This window comes from Stigmatopora nigra, chromosome 12 (assembly GCF_051989575.1).
Source record: "Stigmatopora nigra isolate UIUO_SnigA chromosome 12, RoL_Snig_1.1, whole genome shotgun sequence".
NCBI lineage: Eukaryota > Metazoa > Chordata > Actinopteri > Syngnathiformes > Syngnathidae > Stigmatopora > Stigmatopora nigra.
The window spans coordinates 5,443,665-5,463,913 of NC_135519.1; the positions used below are offsets into that span (position 1 = coordinate 5,443,665).

The window sequence follows — 20,249 nt, forward strand, 5'->3', positions numbered from 1 at the left end:
AATTAATTTGCAGTCCGTTTGTCCTGTGCACTTAGAGGAATGTGTTATTTTTTTCTACATTGTCCTATTTTTCACGTCACAAATTGTAAATAGAAAGTATTGCTGCAGCCCCGCCCATCACTTGACTGAATTCAGATAACAATGAAAGATACTGATCTATTTTTGTGATGCAGAGTGAAAACACACACTTGTATCATTTTATTTCTTCACTGTGTCTTTCTCTCTGTGTAGGAAATAGCGTGGGTGCGGCTTTGAGACTGACTGAAGTGACTGAGATGAAGGGCCATGACAGTGACATCACCATCCAGAATACAACAACAAATGTCATCTTGTTTTAACCAAAACAAAAGGACACTTGATCCTTTCATAGATTGGATCCCAGGATCTGTCGTATGAGTTGGAAGTGTGACGACACAAAGCGCTGACCTCCTTTTCTCTGCTACAAGACACTCTGTGTGGCTACTGCAGAGACGAAAACCCGAAAGAAGCAATTTGGTGTTGAATGGCGATTAATATGAGCAAAAAAATTAATAAAACAGCCTGAATCTAGGCTCTTAAACACAGCCTGAATTCAAAACCTTTGGATTCCCCAGCCATCTAGCAAATGAGCTGTTTTTAATGTTCCAGTTGTTGATCGCAGTAACGAGAACAAGTCATTTATCCTTTCCAATTTTGTCAAAAACCCTCAGAAAGTAACATTAAAATACATCAGTTGTCTCATGTTTGTCGTCTGTCTCCTCCCTGACAGCTTCAATGTTATGACAGGAACAAGTAACGAATTCCAGCGGTAGACCAAGCATGAAAATATGAGCCAATTGATTTATGGTGCAATCTCGACATATCCTTCTTAATTACAACAGTGTCATCACGTACGCAAGCAACTTTAGAACAAGACGACCGGGAATCCTTGATGGCTTTTCGTAAGCGGCAAACAAATTAATCAAGTAGTTTTCAACGTGTATGCCCAAGGCGACGTGTAATTAAGTGAATGACATGGCATATTTCTCTTTTGTGTCAGTATGCTATTATTGCCTCATGTTACGTGAATGGGAAGGCCATTTTTTTTTTGCCCATCTGAAGATCTATGATAATATTTAGTGGCAGCACAGAGAGGTAATGGTAATAATATAATGTTTAACATTAACATTTGCTGTCTTTTTAACTTCCATTGGAGATGAATCTATATTGATAGTTTGAATATGAAGAATTATTTTGAATGACCAGGGTGATCTCATGCTTTAATGTAGACATATTAGAAGTAAATAGTCATTTATGGCATGCTTCATAGATTTAGATCTTGTAATAATTGACTTTTAAGGTCACCTGTAGAAATATTTGACATCATTTACAACACAAACCATGTATTTACTCTGATCTCCCATTCTGAGGTTTGTTTATTTTGGAAGCAAAGCAGTTTGAACGCCATTGTAAAAAAAAAAAAAAAAGGTCATATAAACACACCAAGCGAGACATCTAATTGGTGTACGAGATGAGGTCATATGACATGCTTTTATCAAAGCACCAATGAACTTTGACAATGGAGATAAAGTAGAGCAATCTGTCAAAAAAAAGAAGAATCGAGCCAACATTGTCTATGCCTGGCAATGTCAGCAGTTCTTTCCCCTCAGAATACCCAGAATGCCATGTGGCAGCAGGGCTCACGTTGCACGCCGGGAGGACCTTTGAGCTGATATCCCCTCTTGGCCACAGCACCGCTTATCGCGCCGACCATCTCGCCATCCTTCCAAATATTCCGGGGGTCCTCCGGGCAGCACAGAACCCAAAATAACAAAGCGTATCAGCACTTTGATCTATATCCCCGAGCAAGCTGTGACTCTCGTGCAGCTGCTTCGACACCACTCAAGGCACAAACCAAGTTGAGGGGGGAGGATTTACAGGGTATATATATTTGGCAGACGACCTTTCACCTCCAGTGATACAAGTTCAAATGGAGCCAGACTTGGATAAGATGCCCGGTGACAGGGATAACCTTTAACTGTCCTTCAGGTATACATAATATGGAGGAAGTAAATGAAATGGGAGATTTCTGTCAAGTATTAATATAATAATTTGGTTGACTTTTGCATTCAAAGAGGATGACACATGATAGTGGGACTGTACTATTTATTCCTGATGGTTTCAGTCATGCTATAATCACAACCAGAGAAAATTCACCGGAATGCTCAAAGAGCAAAAACCTATGACCTGAATCTTTTTGCCCGCTGGATATATATATAGTTTTTCAAAATAACGAGAGACAGTGTCAGACTCGGGTTGGTTTGCGGTATGCGTTAATGTCAACTCGATTTCATGTAGGCTAGACCATTTTAGATATAATATTTAGGTATTTTTTTTATATAAATGGATTAAAAGAATTGGATGAATAGCCCTGAATGTTCCATTTTGTAATGTTTATTTTATCTTTCTTTTATTTTAGATTTTACAAAATGATTTTGAACTAAAAACAGAAAAAAATGTATTAAAAACATTACAGTTATAGATTTAGAAGGGGGAAAATCACAAAATTTAACATACATCTATGCCCTTCATTATAATTTGATCCTAAAACAGAAAGTCGGCACGCATAATTTACTTTCCCGGGCCACACAAAATGATCTGGCGGGCCAGATTTGGCCCCAGGGCCGCCACTTTGACACATGTGCCCTATAGATCTCATTATCAACACACATCAAACTAGTACAAGAAAACAAAAGTGAAAACCAGATCTGAACCCTCGATCAAAGAACAACCCGCTCTAACGCATGCCTAACCGTTGTTGATACAAATTAAAAACCTGTCTTGAAAAATCACACCGAATAAGCTTGTATAAACTAAAAAGGCTCACTCCAGCTTGCAATATCCATGATGCCCCCCCCCCCCAAAATGAATGAATTTCGAGCCTGTGAGCAAAAAAGCACCACCTCCGATCAAGGTCGTAGCTCAGGAAAGACGGATGAGCTTGCTGCAGCACTTTATGTCTCAAACACATGACTTCTGTTGCAAGTTGTGACTTTGCAACACAAGCTCTGCACTGCGTGTCATAGCCTAGGTTGTTCTTTCTTTCACAACGCCCGACGGAGGACTATAGACCTGCCCGCTAATAACTCACTTCCCAGTTGCTTGCCGCAGGACGCAATCACTAGGACGCAGTGAGGGCGTCCCCCGATAGATCGTCTCTTTTAAAACCGACTCGGGGAGGCCGACACTCTTAAGTTTTCTTCACACGTACGCTCGTTTTGTTCAAGTCGAAGAAAAACAAATCACTAGGTCTACAAGCATGAAGTAGGCTACGTGTTAGCTAATTGAACAAACACAATTGCGTAGATGGAGGTCACGCCCTGACCTAGTCACTGAGTGACTGAATAGCGAAGGCATGCGGGTGTGTGTGTGTGTGAGCGTTAAGGGGGTCCATCCATCTGCGGGAGTGCCGTACGACTTTGCCATCTCTTTGTAAAGAAAAGCAGCGGAGAGTAACGAGAAGGCTTTCGGTTGCCAACGTGACAGTATGTGCGCTCTTTGTTTCCTAGGCAACAGGCGTATTGACACGCTGCAGTGCCGTGCTACTGGAAGTTGGCGGGCATCCAGGAAGCAACCAGGTTTGCACAAAAGAACTTTGCATTGTCTTTCGGCTCTACAACGTTACTTAATGGCCTATGAACTCTTGAATATGAAGGTATAAAAAGCAAATTGTGCAAGTTGGGCTATTGTTGTTGTTTTTGTATGGCACATTGGGATGGTGAGAGGAAAAACATAGTTGTGAGGAACAGCGGTGACGTTTATATCACACGGCGTTGGCATGTAAAGATGAATTGAGTGAAAGGTGACGCTCCTGTTACGTTACAAGAACATACGACCGGCTGGACCAGGGGGGAGGGGGATGGGTCGGGCTCAACACCAACAGATGGATAAACCCTGGAGAGGAATGCGTGCCAAGCGCCAACTGTATCAGCGGCTTGCTGGGGCATGAAAATGTCAGGCGTCAGCGACGAGCCACGCGTTCCCCGCTATTTATATAATCCACCATGTGCCGCATGTACACATAAGGCCTGGAGAGCGGGAATGGCGGGGGTTAAGGGGAAGAGCGCTGCCAGGCAGAGGCGGAGGCGAGATGAGCCAGTGTGTGACTCATCTTTCTATCCGCCGCCGTAAAAACGGCCTGACAGGAGCCGCCATCGCTCGATGCGTTCAGACAGGCCGGGGAGGGAAATGTCAACACCGTGGTGGGCAGGGCCGTGCGGATCTAACGAGAGCATGGGGCGATAAAGGCTAGCATTATCTCATCTCCCTCGCACGCCGACGCCGTGAAGGTTGTACTTAAAGGTGGTGGTTACTGGTCGCGATGGAGGCAACTGTTTTTGAATCCTCAAGAGGGAAAAAATAGTGCAAAAGCGCCACGCTGGGTCGTCTAGTGGCTTGGTACTCTCCGGTTAGTGACTGGCTGGTGAACAAGTAACCCCATGAAAAACACATGGCTTGGCATTTTACAACACGGCTTTTGCCAAAGCCCTCGGGGTCTGTGTTGACGGCGTCCATGTCCAGACAAAGCCCTCTAAAGCCTGGATTTCATTTCCGCATTGTGCCCCGGCGTCCCATTCATTGTTGATTTTTCCACTATGTGCAAGGCCAGGGCGTTGCGAGCGCTCCGTTAGGCCCGAGTCAAAAGAAAAACTATCCGCTGCGGATGGCTCGGCCTCTCTTGTTATTCATGTCATGCCTGATGGTTTAGAGGGGCGGGGTGCAGAATTTTCCAGAAGCAGCTGTGTGCTCATGAAGCTGACAGCCCAAAAAGGTCTCTGACTCTCTCCTCTCTCTCTCCAATCACCCCCCCCCCCCAGCATCACCTCCCTCCCCCCCAATGCAGCCCCTCCCGTCCCTTCCATCAGCATGCTTGGCTCGGCGCCCGGACTTACTCCAACTCGCTCCGAAACCGAAATATCCGCACTCCCCCCACCTTCCTCCCTCCGTCGAACATATCCCTCTGGCTCAACGGCGAAGCTTCCATCACTCCGGATGACATTGGATCATTTTTCTCCCCCCGCGCATTCCAGCCAAAGGGAGGGGAGCGGCTGCCCTTTTTGCCTTGTGATTATATCATTACAAAGCCGTGTATACAGTACCCCACACAACCCGTCATTAGGAAAGCTGACAGTGTATGATGATGGCTGGCAACTGCCTTTGGTTTATTCCGTTTCCACCACAACACACCCTCCTTCCCAGTTGGCCCACCTGTCGCCAAACACACGGGCAGAGTTAACGGCTAATCGGGCAAAGCAACGCCAGCTCTCGAAATAAAGCGGTACAGGCGACAGTTGTGTAACACACTCGAAGTCACCAAGGTTCCAGTAATAGCCGCCACCTGTCAAACGCAGGCCCGACTTACTCTCGCCAAACCTTCCACGCCTGGCACAAACGCTAATCCGGGAAATAGAGACAAAAGAAAGAGGCGCGTCGTCAAGACTGGCAACGGCATTGGCACTCAGCAGGAAGAATACCGCCCGCTTGGTTTCGAAACATACCCAAAAACAACAGTGGCGTGCAGTTTATCCCACGGATAAAAACGAAAGTGACAACATATCTACGGGTGCCCTCATCCGCCGACGGCATCGAGATGAAAGAAGAAACTCGGCGAGTGAAGTTGCGTGCCTTGTGATTCCCCGACCCCGAAGTTTAATTGCGCGGTTGCGGCGGAGGTTGATTTTCCAAGCGCGCGGACCAGCTCGCCGCGCCGCAGCCCGACTTGAAAGGCCAATAATTATGTGCGGCCGAGGCCGTAAGCGGGAGCGAGGCTAGAACAGACAAGGACGAGGAGGAAATGAGCTGCTGTGAGCATCCCATAATACATCACCGCAGATCTGCTGACACACCCCAGAAAGCCAGCCATTCATCAGCCCCATGGGCCGCTCCCTTGTCCCGTACACGATAGTGACATTTGTCTTTAGATTGTACCGTACTTTCACTACTATAAAGTGCACTTAAAAGTCTTACATTTTCTCCAAAATAGACAGGGCGCCTTATAATGCATTGCACCTTATATATGGAAGAAAAATTAAATGTGTCATTCATTCAGGGTGCGCCTTATAATGCATTGCACCTTATATATGGAAGAAAAATTAAATGTGTCATTCATTTAGGGTGCGCCTTATATATGGAAAACATACAATGTCATTCATTGAGGGTGCGCCTTATAATGCAGTGCGCTTTATATATGGAAAAAATACAATGTCATTCATTTAGGGTGCGCCTTATATATGGAAAACATACAATGTCATTCATTGAGGGTGCGCCTTATAGTCGTGAAAATACGGTAACTTTTTACCTTTAACTACATTTCAGTGCCGAAGCTGCTTGCGCCTGTGTCCCCTCAATTTTGTGTTTACCTTAAATGGACTTTACGGGTAAAAGCATTAGCTAAGACACATAGGCCAGATCACAATAGAAACAGATTAAAATTTTCCAAAAACAACAGAATAACAGCAAAATAATACGATTAAAACGTTAACTCCACTACTCGTAAGGTCACTCACGTCACGTAAAGTCCTATTTTAAGAAAAGGATATGGAATGAGCATAGACAAACTTAGTTGGTGAATGAGGCCCTGTGTTATTCATTAAAAAAGAAAAAGTAGAAAGAAAAAAGGGAAAAAAAAGGCCACGCTGTGAGAATCCTTCTAAAGGAAAAGCTGCGCTAGCTTCCCACATGTTTACTTTTAGCTTGGCTCATGCTGGGCGGTAAAGTTAACTTTAGCTTGGCATGTGAGAGGAGGCAACACAGCCCAAATATATACATTGAGTGGGTGGGGTGCCGGAGACAAGGGCAGGTGGAGAGTCAATCTTTTGTGGAACGTGATGACAGCGTAAGTTTTTCAGCATCGTATCCACAAAACGGACATATCCGAAGATGTCGGCGTCCCGGCAACTGGGCGCCATTTTATCAGCTGATGGCTTGTTGCTCAGCGAAAAAAAATAAAAAATGAAATAAAGGAAGAAATGGAAATGTGCTCAAAAGCAACTAACACTCTTAGAAGCGCCCCCATCCTTTTGTCCTCGTCTCTCACTTTGCCTTTGCCATCTTCATATTTCATCCTCTCTCTTGTTTTTTTTCAGTTCTCTTTCCTTCTTGCTCTCTTTCCCTCACTGCCTCACTCCCTCCTTCTCTCAGCTGCTCCACTTACAAGATTTGGCAGCACTCCAAGATCTGAGAAAAACATTGAGGCATAGCTTGGTTTGATGTCTGGAAAAAAAGAGGGAGGAAAGGAGGGTGGGAGGGAGAGGAAGAGAGAGCGAGAGAGTCCTCATTTCCATTTCACAGACTCGATTCATAGCAACACGGCAAAAGAAAGAGTCAACCGCAGGAATGGCTAGCGACAAAATCGACAGAGAGAAAAATGCAAAGAGAAGACAGACACAAAAACAGTCAAATGGTGTCTTTGCATGACCTTGGTTTCACGTTTAACTGGCCGAACTCTCGCAAAAGGTCGTTTGGCTCCCGCCATTGCAATCAACTTAGCGCGGTTGGCTTTTTTTTTTTACGGGCGAGCCAGCCCAGCGAAAAGCCAGCCAAGAATCTCAACGAATAGACATTTTACAAACGCAGCCCTGCACCTCCTAATTGCCGGTTTAGAGCTCCAGCTTTTCTCCTCCTTCCTTAGCGGCGAGAGGCTTTCATTAAAGGCCTCGTAGGAGGCTGAGCTCAACTCCAAAGGGGAAACTTTGATTGATGAAAAAAAAGAGGCCGATAGGAGTGTGTCCTCAATACAACATTTGCTGTGACCTTGTTTTTCTCTGACGGCTCTAAATTTAAACCAAGCGGATCGTTTCGACCGGGAGCGAGAAAATGTGGTCCAGATACTCCCATTGGCACATTATCCTGCTAAACGCGGATGGGTTTGTGAAACAGCTGGCAAAATATAATACTTGACTGTCTCCCACATGGGTCAGCCCTCCCTCTTAGTCCACAACCCATTTACCCACTTTTAACACCTCAACCGGCGGCAATTACGCGGACACAAATGCTGAGGAATTATAGTTCCGTGTGGATTAAGGTCCACTGACCCCAATTTCTCCAATGGGGTTTTTCACTTTTAACATAATTGCATTCTTAGTTCTTCTCCCACATGCAAAGCATCCAATGCAAACTGGTTTTCTAACATGTTTCAACATCCATGAGCAACATTCAAAAGATCCATTTCCTCTTATGACCACACCCCCTTCATTCATCGAGATTGGAGACCAGCCACAATTCTGACAACCCACAATTAAGAACTTAACATTTCCAGTAGATGATTGACGATAAATGTATATTCCAACTAAACACAGTCAGACGATGCACGTTACCTCTTACGTTACCTTAATGTTATGCTAACTCGAAAACAAAATTTGCAAAAACAATCTTTCCAACCAAAACAAGTCAATAGCAAATATGCACACATAACAAATACCATAAATCCAGATATCTTCTTTCCCTAGGGCATACTAATTTGTATTATCCCGACCGTTAACCAAAAGAATAGAACTTATAAACAGATGTCGGCAAGCACGTGAAAAAAGCAAACACAAGCAATTTGCTTAATCAAGTAAACGAGAACACTCGTTGCTCTAAGTGTTTTTCTTGTGACAACAAATATGAACTGTGACCGACCCAAGTGGCGACTCGGCTGTCCAATCAACACAGTTGCGTAAGGCTGCACGCTGACCTGCAGTTTAGTTAACCATTAACGGCAAGGCGGTGAGGAAACAGGCTCGCCAATCTGTTATTGCCTTTCACTTAGCCTGATGAACAGTGCCCTGTCACATATATCCATCAAAAAGCCAAAGAGCGATTTTACAACCATTGATTAAACAACACACCGCAGTGATAAAATAAAAAAATAGAAAAAAATACAACCATGCGGCTGGAAGACATATTTCACAGCAAACATACATTGCGTACATACGACATCGGCTGCAACGATAATCTTAAAACATCACGTGTCTGTTTGTCATGTATAAATAAAATAAATAAATAAGCATGGTCTCATTAGATGATTAAACAGTCAAATTCCCCCAAGCTAAGTAAAGCAAAGCCAAAATGAAGACCAGAGAGACAGTAAGTGCAAATAGTCCCAGCCTGCTCAGGTAGGATAAACAGAAGCAACATCATAATAATTGAATACGTTTTTCTAGCCGTTTACTCGTCTCTGCATAATAATCAGCCAAACATCTGCCGTCTACTTATCAGACCGGTCACGAAGCAACGTCAGCCATCACAACATATATGACGGAAAGACACATTATCACGACACGCTATTTTCAGTGAACAAACATGCATGAGCTCAGTTCCGATAACTCTTAATTGCAAGCGGGTACAAATCCCTCTTTGTGCGCTAACGTGTAAACGACCACACACGGCCAAGCACAAGTGGGTCAAAGTCCCAATTCATAAAATAAAGTGCACATTGCCCGTTACATGGCACGAGTAACGACGTGAATGTTATCAAACTAGGCTACTTCTAGTTTTAAAGTCCAGCTGATAAGTGGTCCGATAAGAAAAGCAGTATGAACGGAAAGGAGCTATAAACGAACCACACTCTTTGAAAAAGACACATATTAAAAGACACAGTACACACTCTTGAAAACACACGAGCAAAGAGAGAAAAGCATTTCTCCGAATCCCGTCATTGAGCTAAGAATGGCTTTAGGTTGCTCGTGGCCTCTCTGCATTATTCGCCACTGCGCCTGACAGCTCAATAAACCCCGAGCAGGAAACAGATTGCGTCTCACGTAATGACGCAACGACTTACTACATTAACCCGCACATGCAGCACTCCCACCCAAGCCAGGCAGCGCCTGCTCACTGCAGCGTCAGCTACATACGAGCGAGACTCCTTTGTCTGCAGGCGGCAAACCAGTCAACACCGCCTGTCGTAAGAAGGCCCCGCAACTGCCTCTCGTCATTGGGCGATGTTTCGCCGTCACACATGAGCACGCCGACCCGCCATTTACATTGGAGGACCAGATTTCTCGCTCTAGTCACAAGCAACGATCACGACAAAGCTACACGAACGGCGTAACGAGCGAATGTGGGAAAACCCTGCTTGCCTAGTGCAAGAATTTCATTGTCCACGCGTAATGGCAAGCTGCAGCTCGCCATTTCAGACGCAATCGGCATTATCCATTGACACATCACCACGTCGCCGGGAACGGTCGGCGTTCCCACATTACTGACTCAACAGATTCCATCTGACTGAACATGACTTGGCACATATTTCAGTTGGCAACAGTCAGTCAGAGCGCTCACAATACGGAGGCAATTTTCAGGGGGGGGGTTGGGGTTTGGCGAGGCCCCGTTTTCCACCAAGCGCGCTTTCTTCTCTACCAGAGTCATGCGCGGCGAGACAGGGCGCCTTTGTGCAGCCCCGCTCGCTAGCCTACTTAGGTGGCACAACAAGCGTACGCGGGCGGGCCGGCCCAGCGGCCTTCGACGACTCGAATGAAGCAAGCTCAGACAATCAGTTCATACAAGATCAAGAAATTGTATTTGGCAATTTTTAAACAAGTGCATACAAGTACAGCTAAAAGCATTTCAGTTTTTGCCAAGTGCTCGTAGAGTAGCATTAGTCACATTCTACGTTAAACAGGAACTGCCACCAGACCTAGAAGTACATCGAGAATTTTGTTAAACATCAACAAAGAGGAACGTAGTCCATTATAATGAGTACATACCTTTATCTTCAAAAATATAGAAAGAAAATGTATTCAAAAATCAAAAATTATACAACCATGTTTACGAAGTATACTCTTCCCTTGGGTCCAATATGTACAAGGCTGTTAGTTTGTTTTTGTTGGTTTGAATGGTATGTATGTGATATTTATATATTTATACTCATTTGTTTTTTTTTTGTTTGTTTGTTTTTTCTTGCGCTCGGGAACCAAATCAGGGGTCCCTCTCCTTTTTTACTTTGACGTCCCCCGCCAGGATGGTGGCGATTTCCCCCTGCATGAAAGCCCACGGTACGTTGGAGCCCACCAGGGGACACTTCTCCCCGCTGGGACAATAGACTTCACCCGTGGCACCTTGCTGCTTTATGCTCTCCCTCGAGCAGGGGAAGCAGAACTTGTGCGAGGGCACAGACGGGCACTGAACAAAGTGGGTGTCCTCCAAACGCTCGTGGCACAGCGTGCAGCACAGGGGTATGCTGCCCGGTACCGAGGTGTCCGGAATGCTTTGGGGGTGCACTTGGTCCATGCCCGGCACGTGTGGGGTACCCGCGCCCGAGGCGTCTCTCTGCGCCAGCCTCCTCTGACTCATGGAGGAGGGCGACAGGGGGCTGCTGCTGTTCCTGCGGGTGGTGGAGTGGACCTGGTTGGCGTCCTTGGGCGAGCTGTTCCCACCAGCGTTGTCCGCCGCCATGATGAGCGCCGCCATGGGGGACTGGCCGTTCTGAGCCGCCTCCGGCGGGGTGGTGCGGGAGTGGGGGGATATCGTGGAAGGGGGCGAGGCGAAGCTGGGAGGGGGCACCGCTGGCATTTTCAGTCCGTCCGAAGGTGGCGGTAACCAGGGTTGGGCTTCGCCGTTGAGCTTGGCCGCCGTGGCTTCGCCCTCCGGTTCGGGGGAGGCTTTTCTCTTCATGCTGCGCGGGTGCTTTCCTCTGTCTGGGGTGGGGGGGAAAGGGTTAAACAGAAAGCAGGGATGAGTGCTTTGAGCTCACACTAGGACACGCACACAGACAGTGGGTGGCGGGTGGAAGGAAGGAAGGCTGCTGGCAACAGTGTTATGGCTGCGAAAACAACTCGTTTGCCTCCATTAGGTGGGGGAGGAGGGGGGTGTAGGTGACAGAGTATAAACAAGAAATCAAAACAAAAACAAAGCAAGCCACCAAAAAAAAAAAATCAAAAAAACCCCAAAAAGGGAAAGATTGCCCACCTGACTTGGAAGCCGAGGCGCTGCCGTCGTAGCCCATCACCCTTTGTTGCATGGCCGCATGGTCCTTCTTGAAACGGCTGCTGTCGAACGTGTGCAGAGCCATGATGTCCCGCACCGTCTTGCCCTTGCCCGACTGGCCCATCCAGTCGGGCTCCGCTCGGCCTTTGTGAGCCTCGGCCATCTCGGGCGTGAGACTGTCCGCCCTGTGCTTCTCCTTGCCGTCGCGACCGTCGCGGCTCTCGCGGATGTCTCGGCCGTCGCGAGAGTCGCGCTCGCGTTCGTGCTCGCCGCCGCTCGACACCGACGCCGGTCTCTTGCCCAGATCGGCGGGGCTCCCGGACGCCAGGGAGGAGGGAAGCCCCATCTGGCCCGGCCGCCCGTTGACGGCGTGCACGGGAGCCATGCTCCCGTTCACCAAAGGCACGAGGTTGGGTGGCACCGCGCTGTTCCGGCGCGGGTTGGGGCTCTGGCGGTTGAGCTCCGGAGGCTCGTCGGGCTTAGGAAATCCATTGGGCACGGGGATGCCGTTGGCCTGCCGTGCGGACGAGTACTCGGAGCCCAGCCTCGGTGGCCGCTCGGTGGAGAGCGGGTAGCGATCCAAGGGCTGCGGCGGCCGTGAGCCCGGGTCCCCCGCCGCTGCCGCCGCCGCCGCAGCAGCCGCGGCCGCTGCGGCGGCGGCGTGGTGGTTGATGGCCTGGATCTCTTTCCCGGAGAGCTGCGACTTGACGGGCCCGGGAGAGCGGCCCTCCTGGAAGCCGTGTGCCCGCTTGAGCTGTCGGGCCGTCTCGATGACAAACTCGATGCGGTCCGCTCCTTCGTAGTTGACACATCCCCTGCACACGGGTTCGGTAAAATCCCAAATCATGGCCCAAGGCATGCGGGGCAGGTCGCACAAGTAACATGACTGCCTCCTGGAAGAAGCAGCGACCGCCGTGGACGACATGGCGCTCGTCGTCGACTCCCTGAAAACAAAGCCAAAATGAGCTTCTTCCTCTCTTCTCCCCCCACCTTTTTTTCGGAAAGCGGGTCAAAAATCAAGTTCCGTGTGGCTAAAAAGGAGCCGAAAAGGGGATCCTTTCCCGGCTTAGCGTGTGACGACGGCGGACTTTCACAGGGAGAAGTTCATGTCGGTGTGTACTTTAGTCGGGCGCTCGTCTATCTAGCGCCGCTGACTCAATGTACTACTGGCTCAATGTGGACCAGTGACGTCACCACGCCCGCTTCCACTTCTATTGACTTGATTTCTTCGACAGAACACCCCCCCCCCCCCTCGCTCTACTGCAGCCTCTTGCCACTCACTCCGCTTTTTTTCTTTTAAACATTTTTTTGCACCAAGACAAAACATTATTTACACTCCTCATTAACCCTTTGCAGGGCTAGTGAATAGTTGCATTCATTTAAAGGCATGACGTTTTGAACACATGCACTAAATTGGAAGATCTATTCATTCAATTGGAAATTACCCCATTTGTAATAGTACAGAGAAATATCAAAAATAGCCCATGGCAGACATTTTTAAATACCGGTCATACTTTAGCATATCAAATACGAGGATCCTAAAAATGGTACCGCCTACGCGTCATGCGCATTGGCTGGCCTAAGCGTGTCTAATGGAAGAAACAAGTTTTAATAGATCCTGGAAGTAAAACGGGGCAGTCTCAGATGGAGAAAGGACAAATATTACAACATACAAAGACTATCTGATTATTTCCTTTGCTATTTTTTCCTGCCTGTTACGAACATCACCATGCATGTGCTTTACACATTTTTTTTCACACCATAAACATTATTTTTACCCCATTATCATTAGTCTATGTCTAAATGCACGATTTCCATACTCAATTTGCGCAACCTTATTTTACATGCTCATTTATACTCTATGTTGTCTATTGCATTAACAAAAACAACTAACCCTTTAAGTTCTGACGCCCGATCTGAATTATGATTCTATAAAAAATATTATAAAACGACAAATGATGACAATGACAAAACAGAAACACTGTCTGCTCTCATAATGGTTCAACTTGCTGCAAGGAGTGGCTCAATTTTCCAGCAAATCGACAAAATTCAGCAAAAAAAAATGTGCAGCTACCAAGTACAGCGCCAAGGGATGGAAAATAACCCTCACACATACACACACACACTGAGCAGAGCGACTCTCCAGCTCCTCCAGTTGACTGCTGCTTTGTCCTATTTTCAGAGCTTTATCTGCTTCTAGGTTGCGTAGCAGCTTGTTTTTCTTCACACGAATACGACTAGAGTTGAATGAGGTAGTTCAAAGCCCAGAAAAAGAACAGTCTCTTGTCAGTTCAAAATTACGACACACATTAATAAGGTTTTTTGGGTTTTTTTTCTCGGTCGGGCATGCGCTCAACATGTGCTCACATTCTGCTGTGACCATGTGGTGATAAGTGAAGGGGTGGGAGGGGAATTGAGAAGCTTTCATTAGCCATTAACCAGGAAGCTCTTGTGTCATGAGGTGGGGATTTCCAGAGAGTTGTAAACTTCAATGCGGTTCAATACTTGCAAACGCTAATGTGATCCTACTTTTCTTTGCAAGAGAATAAAGTCCTCGGCTCAATACTATGTTGCAACGCGGGCACAAAAAAAAAAACGACGGCATGCAGAGCCACGTGACATTTCAAAAAGGATTCAACTATTCATGCGTGCTTTTCAAAATAAAATCCAAATATTGGTCATGGCGGGTGATTCACTTTGCTGTTATTTAGCGGTTTTACCAAGCGGAAGAGAGAGAGAGGAAAAAAAATATCAGAGACGTGTCGTCTTATGCTGCAACTGTGCCAAAATCCCCTGAAGTAAAAGTACAGGTTTGAAGTGGAGGAGTGTCTCGGTAGTTGAGATTCCTCCCTCTCATCTGGGCTCATTCCAACTCATTGCAGCTTTTTGCCTGGGGCTTTGGGTGAGGCAATGCGTCTGAAACCTGCAGACACAAAGCAGAATGTGTTTGTGCAAGTCCATGTGACGTTGGGGGGGGGGGGGGTGTTGCGAGATGTTTAGTCACGTACCCTCATCCGCCTCACCCATGTATGGGACGTGAGGCCATTTGGCTGGCAGCCTGCAGCCGTGAATCATGCACGCTGGCTTCCTTCAAAGGCTCTCCACCAAGCAAATCCAGCAGCTATGCCACAGCGAAGCACTATAATTAAGCTCTTAGGATGTGATCATAGGCTAGCTACAGACTGCATGTCTTTATGCAAAATTCCCTATTTTTTTGTCATATCTGGTCTTTTTGCACTGCCTTTTTTTCCATTAAGTATTATGCATGCACACTAGCTTGCAGTTCACCACGTGCTAACATCAAAACAAATGACTAAACATGCTGGCTCTACTTTTTTTTCGGACTATATTTTCCGAGTTCCAAAAAAAGAAGACTTAAATGATGCACGCCAGTTACTGGCAGATTCATTAAAATATTTTAAGGGTATATGTATGGAAAGAATGTGCATGCATGCACACATGGAGACTGGAAAGTATGATGAGTAGATCTGATGGGGTAGCTGACTTGTACGTGTACAGAAATAAAAACATTGTCAGGTCCATTCAATGGTTTATTATTATGATTATTGTTTTATGGCTGTGGTTTGAAAGCCTGAAACACTATGTCAATCCTTGCCAGGCTGTCTGTCCCTCATCTTCTTGTTATCTACTCTCTCGCTGATGTAATTGCTGCACGAATTCCGATTTTGGAGACTTGTGAGTTCAGACCGATGCCTGCAAAGAAGCAGCCCGGATCAAATTTAAAACCACACACAAAAGCAGCCGAGATGCAATCTGGAACTTTCCACTTCCGTGCCACTCATCCCATTCCGACTGCCAAGAAAGTATCTCGCTCCAATTGGATAAGGCCGAGAAAAATCAGAATGGGCTCACTTGTGGTGCGATTGCTTACGTCAAGGCATCGACATGTGAACGAACACGCCTATGTGCTTCATCTCTCTCTGACGGTAAGCTCCAGCATTTCCCATCATTGCTCTCTCTCAAGCCGAACAACAGTAGGAAGTGTCGTTGGACTTTATGACACAGTTAGGAAATGACTACTATGGGAGGAGGGGGCTTAGCGAGGTAAATAAACAAATATTCCTTCAAGATGGGTGGGAAACAATTGCCTAATGCGCCAAGGCCTCAAGTTTCCGCTCAAGTAAACGTTCTTGCCAACAAATAGCTGCACTTTGCGACCCAAAACTGCCTCACGCTAAGATTCTATTAAACTCGAAACAATGGCATTTTTTTGCAGGTTTCATTGACGTCGAAAGGAGAACCGCGGCAGACTGAGTAATACCAAAGCAGGCAGAAGCGCATGGTACAAAGGCGACAATGAGGAAGCCAGACATTCACAGATGGCTCTGAGTGGCAATATGCGCCATGTATACAGTAAAAATCACCAGCGTGTGACCCGGCTGGCGGCTGTCTACTTTTAGAGGAGCCGCTCAAGCAGATGGAGTGGCTGCAGAATACTGCTTTTCAGCAGTATGGAAAGTGAGACATGCAAGCGCCAATGAGAGTGACGGCCGGGGAATACCCAGCATGTGACAACATCACACGCCTGATGAGATGACATTATTTTTGTACTCTTGCACCCCCCCTCCCCCTCCCGTCTTTTGAATATTAGAACGAGCAATCTTTTATTCATGGGAAGCAATCATTTGAGATTCTCTCTGAAGTTTTCTACCGTAGAAATGGAGCACACAAAATGTTTCCCCCTCATTTTTTTGTTTTTTTCATTTGTTTTGCTTTTGCCTCTCCCCACCAGCCTCGTGTTATATAACCTGTTTAGCCGTCGAGGCGAGTATCTAACTTTGAAATGCTACACAGACATAAATGAAGGTTCCAAATTGGGCTGAAGCGAGAGGAGATTTTTTAGGCTTTGTTTTGATTTCGTTCCTATCAGCTGATCGCCATCTTATTTTGTTAGACTGTTATAATAATTCTGTATTGAAAGCCAGATAGTGAAAGTCAGAATTCTGACCTTAAAGTCAAAAAAGGACTGATCGGAATTATGACGACTACATGAACACATTCAAGAACACTTACCGGAGAACTCTTGGATGTTAAAAAAACCCAAAATACTTTTAGTGATGGGCAAAATACAAAGTGACGATGGAGAGTGTTTCGACAAGTGGCCACCAAGCAAATGTGTGCTTCTTGGAAGTAGTGATGGATAGTCCAAATGACCCGGGGCTTCAAAGCTAAAGTGGGCGTGCAAAATGAAGTGTCATGTCCAGCAAGATATCACGTGACCTTTGACAAATAAAGCTTCGGTTTACAAAGCAATTGGGGTTGATCATAAAAATCAAAGTGACTTTTAAGTAGGGGGAAAAAAATGAATACAATCAAACCAAACCCCCCCAAAATAAACCTTAATTTAATGAAATTAAATAAGAGTTATTGTTGGCAATCGCTGGATTCTTGATCTTTACTTAGACAATATAAGGCCAAAAAGGTCGTTTTATAATATTTGTTCAATTTGGTCCACAGGCAGTCTCATTGTATTACATTAGTGAATCGCTTATGCTAGATCAGCACACAAATTTCCTTGCCTGGTTTTTCCAGTTTTTTCTCATTCCAGGAAAATAAACATCTTAACAGATGCTCATAGTCGGAATTCTGACTTTATTCTCTGAATTTTGACTTTCACTTTCTTACTTCATCAGAAATCTGATAAAACTCTCATGATAGTGAATAGTGAAAATGGGGATAAAGTCAAGAAGTGAATTGGAAAGTCCATATAAAAAAAAAATACAATCAACATTACTTACCAGAGTAAAATACATACTCTGATACAAAAAAACTTTACTGATAGTGATGTCTGAAATAAATGGACAGTTCGAAGGACGTTATGTCACTAGCACAAAATGTACTGTGGTTGAAAATTGTGATGAATGTTCCAAATGACACAAAGCTTCAAAGCAAAAATGACCAAACAAAATCAATTGAAATGAAAAAAAATGAGATGACCAGTGTCCTAAAAAATCTTTAGTATATTTAGCGCATGCCAAGGGAAGCGAAAGAAGTCATGTGACCAGTATCAATGACATGTTTTCAATTTATTTGGCGCAAGTTTGAAAAAAAAAGTATTGCCAGTCTAGTTAATGATCCAAGTATTCAGTTTGTTCAACACAATGATGTCAAAAGTGGACAACGTCATCACTCACTGTCAGAGAACGAGAGCATGCCAGCCATTAAGTAATACGATTGGTCGGGAATTAGCAATAAATCATAGTAACATATTACTCATATTACACTAAGTGGCACGTCAAAAATTTTACATGCACCGTGCAATTCAGGTATGACACCAATAACAATGATTTAAAAATAACAATAAGATGAAGAAAATATTCTACTCTTGGACTACATTTGTTTACTACCATGCCGTCCCATTCAAAAGACTTAAAATTGGAAAATTATGATTTGAGGAACTGTTTATTTTTTCTTCCAATGGCAACAATATAGTCCAATAAAACCAGATGCTAAGTACAGAACATTAAATATTTAAATCCAGGTCAAATGGTGTGTACACTCGCTAATGCGTAGATTCCTATCATTCAAGTTTTTCCTCCTAAACAAGGAAGTGCACTGATGCACGTGAGCGACTGTGCAAAATGGAGGAACTCAAGTAAAATGGAGGGTCCGTCGGTGAAAAGGGAAGGAAAAATGTGCCGGTCGAGTGGAATCTGGGGGCTGCAGAGGTGATGTCATTGGGCCAGAGCAAGAGTGAAAAACAAGTTTCCCTCTTTATTCTGATCCTCTTTGCAGTCCCCGCAGGAGGTGGGGCGCGGTGGGTGGAAAAGGGGATGAAGGAGGGGCGGTCGGCTAGTGGTAGTGTGTATATATGTGTGTGTGTGTGTGGTGGGGGTGTCCTGGCAATGGGCCAAGGCAAGGGCTGCTGGGAAATGGCAAAGGATGCCAAGCAGGCCCCACCGCCAACATTAGAAGCTCACATCTTTGTTCTCAGAAACCTGGTGTGCTGCCAAAGGCCTCATTTGGGCTCCATGGCATGATTACACTGGATGTAGGCCAACTACTGAGAAAGAGAGAGAGCAAGAGAGAGAGAGAGAGTGAGAGAGAGCTCCCTCCTCCCCCACTCCCTCTCCAACACTCCCTTTATGCTCTCTCTCTCCTTCTCTTTTTCCACTGCCTTCAAAAGCCCGCTGCCAAACACGCAGCCGTTGCCATGGCGGCGGAGAATGGAACATAAAAAAAAAAGAAAAGTGAGTAATGAGTCAGGCTTGGACACAGATGTGCCACATGTGTATCCGTTTAGAAAAAAAACAAGGCGGCAATACATCCCCCTTTAATCTGCTGGGCTAGTCAAGCAGTGGCGGGCCACCGGGTACATTTTTACAAGCCCTCCGAGGGGGAAACAAAAGGCAAAAAAATATATATATCTGAATGAAAATAATGCACATGTTCATATTTATACATGATTGAGTGAGTGCGCATATGCTCACATAGGCGCAGGTACAGGAAGGAATGGCGTGGTTTGTCAAGCCAACTGCATCATTTCCCGTCCTGCGGAAATCCCCGAATATTTTCACTCGCAAATAACCGATGTGAACGCCCCTGGCTTCTTGTTGTTGTTCAAATCCGCTTCTTTTTTAAATTTAACTCATTCAGTGTCTCTGGTGGCAATATACATCCAAAAGGGATAGATAGGGAAGACTAGAGTATGACAAGAGCAGGGTGACCGACATTTTAGGTCATTGACGTCCAATAAGTTGAGCTTACAGCAATCATTCACTTGGTAAGTAAAGTAAATATTATTAAAGTTATGTTTTGTAGTGCAGAAAGCAAAACAACAACAACAACAAAATCCACATACAGTATTTTTCTGACTATAAGGTGCACTTAAAAGTCTTAAATGTTCTCTAAAATAGACAAGGCGCCTTATAATACAGTGCGCCTTACATATGGAAAAATGTAAAATGTGACATTGAGGGTGCGCTTTATAATCCAGTGCACCTTATATATGGATTTTTAAAAAAATGTGTCATTCATTGAGGGTGTGCCTTATAATCGGGAAAATAAAGTATTTACTTTTGTGGGCCACACAGAATGATGTAGTGGGCCATGTTTAGCCCCCGGGCCACATGTTTGACACCCTAACACTATTGGCTGTCACATAACTGTAACTTATCTTAGAATTAAGGGTTTCATATCCCCAAAAAATGCAAAACAGAGAAGCCCTTTTCTTTTTACGTGAGAAACACCATAATAAATAAACATCATATTTCTAAAATAAACCCAAAAGATATTATTGCTTTGTTTCCCACTCGATTGAACGATAAAATAAAAACAACGAGTAGTGTTTCATGCTTTCTGCAAGCACT

General features: G+C 45.4%; 1 protein-coding gene across 3 annotated transcripts in view; it reads right to left on the reverse strand.

Annotated features, from left to right (window-relative positions):
• Nucleotides 1–10,490: 10,490 nt before the first annotated feature.
• irf2bp2a (interferon regulatory factor 2 binding protein 2a) overlaps nt 10,491–20,249 on the reverse strand; it is a 36,634-nt gene continuing 26,875 nt past the window's right edge. The window contains exons 1-3 of one of the 3 annotated variants that reach the window (XM_077729451.1): nt 16,954–17,109; nt 11,902–12,863; nt 10,491–11,630 (exon numbers count right to left, since the gene is read on the reverse strand). In XM_077729451.1, coding sequence (XP_077585577.1) covers nt 10,912–11,630; nt 11,902–12,844 — 1,662 coding nt within the window. In that variant the 5' untranslated portion in view covers nt 12,845–12,863; nt 16,954–17,109 and the 3' untranslated portion in view covers nt 10,491–10,911. Of the gene's footprint in view, nt 11,631–11,901; nt 13,144–16,953; nt 17,110–20,249 lie in introns of those variants that run through there. The other 2 variants (XM_077729452.1, XM_077729450.1) reach the window with 2 other exon arrangements.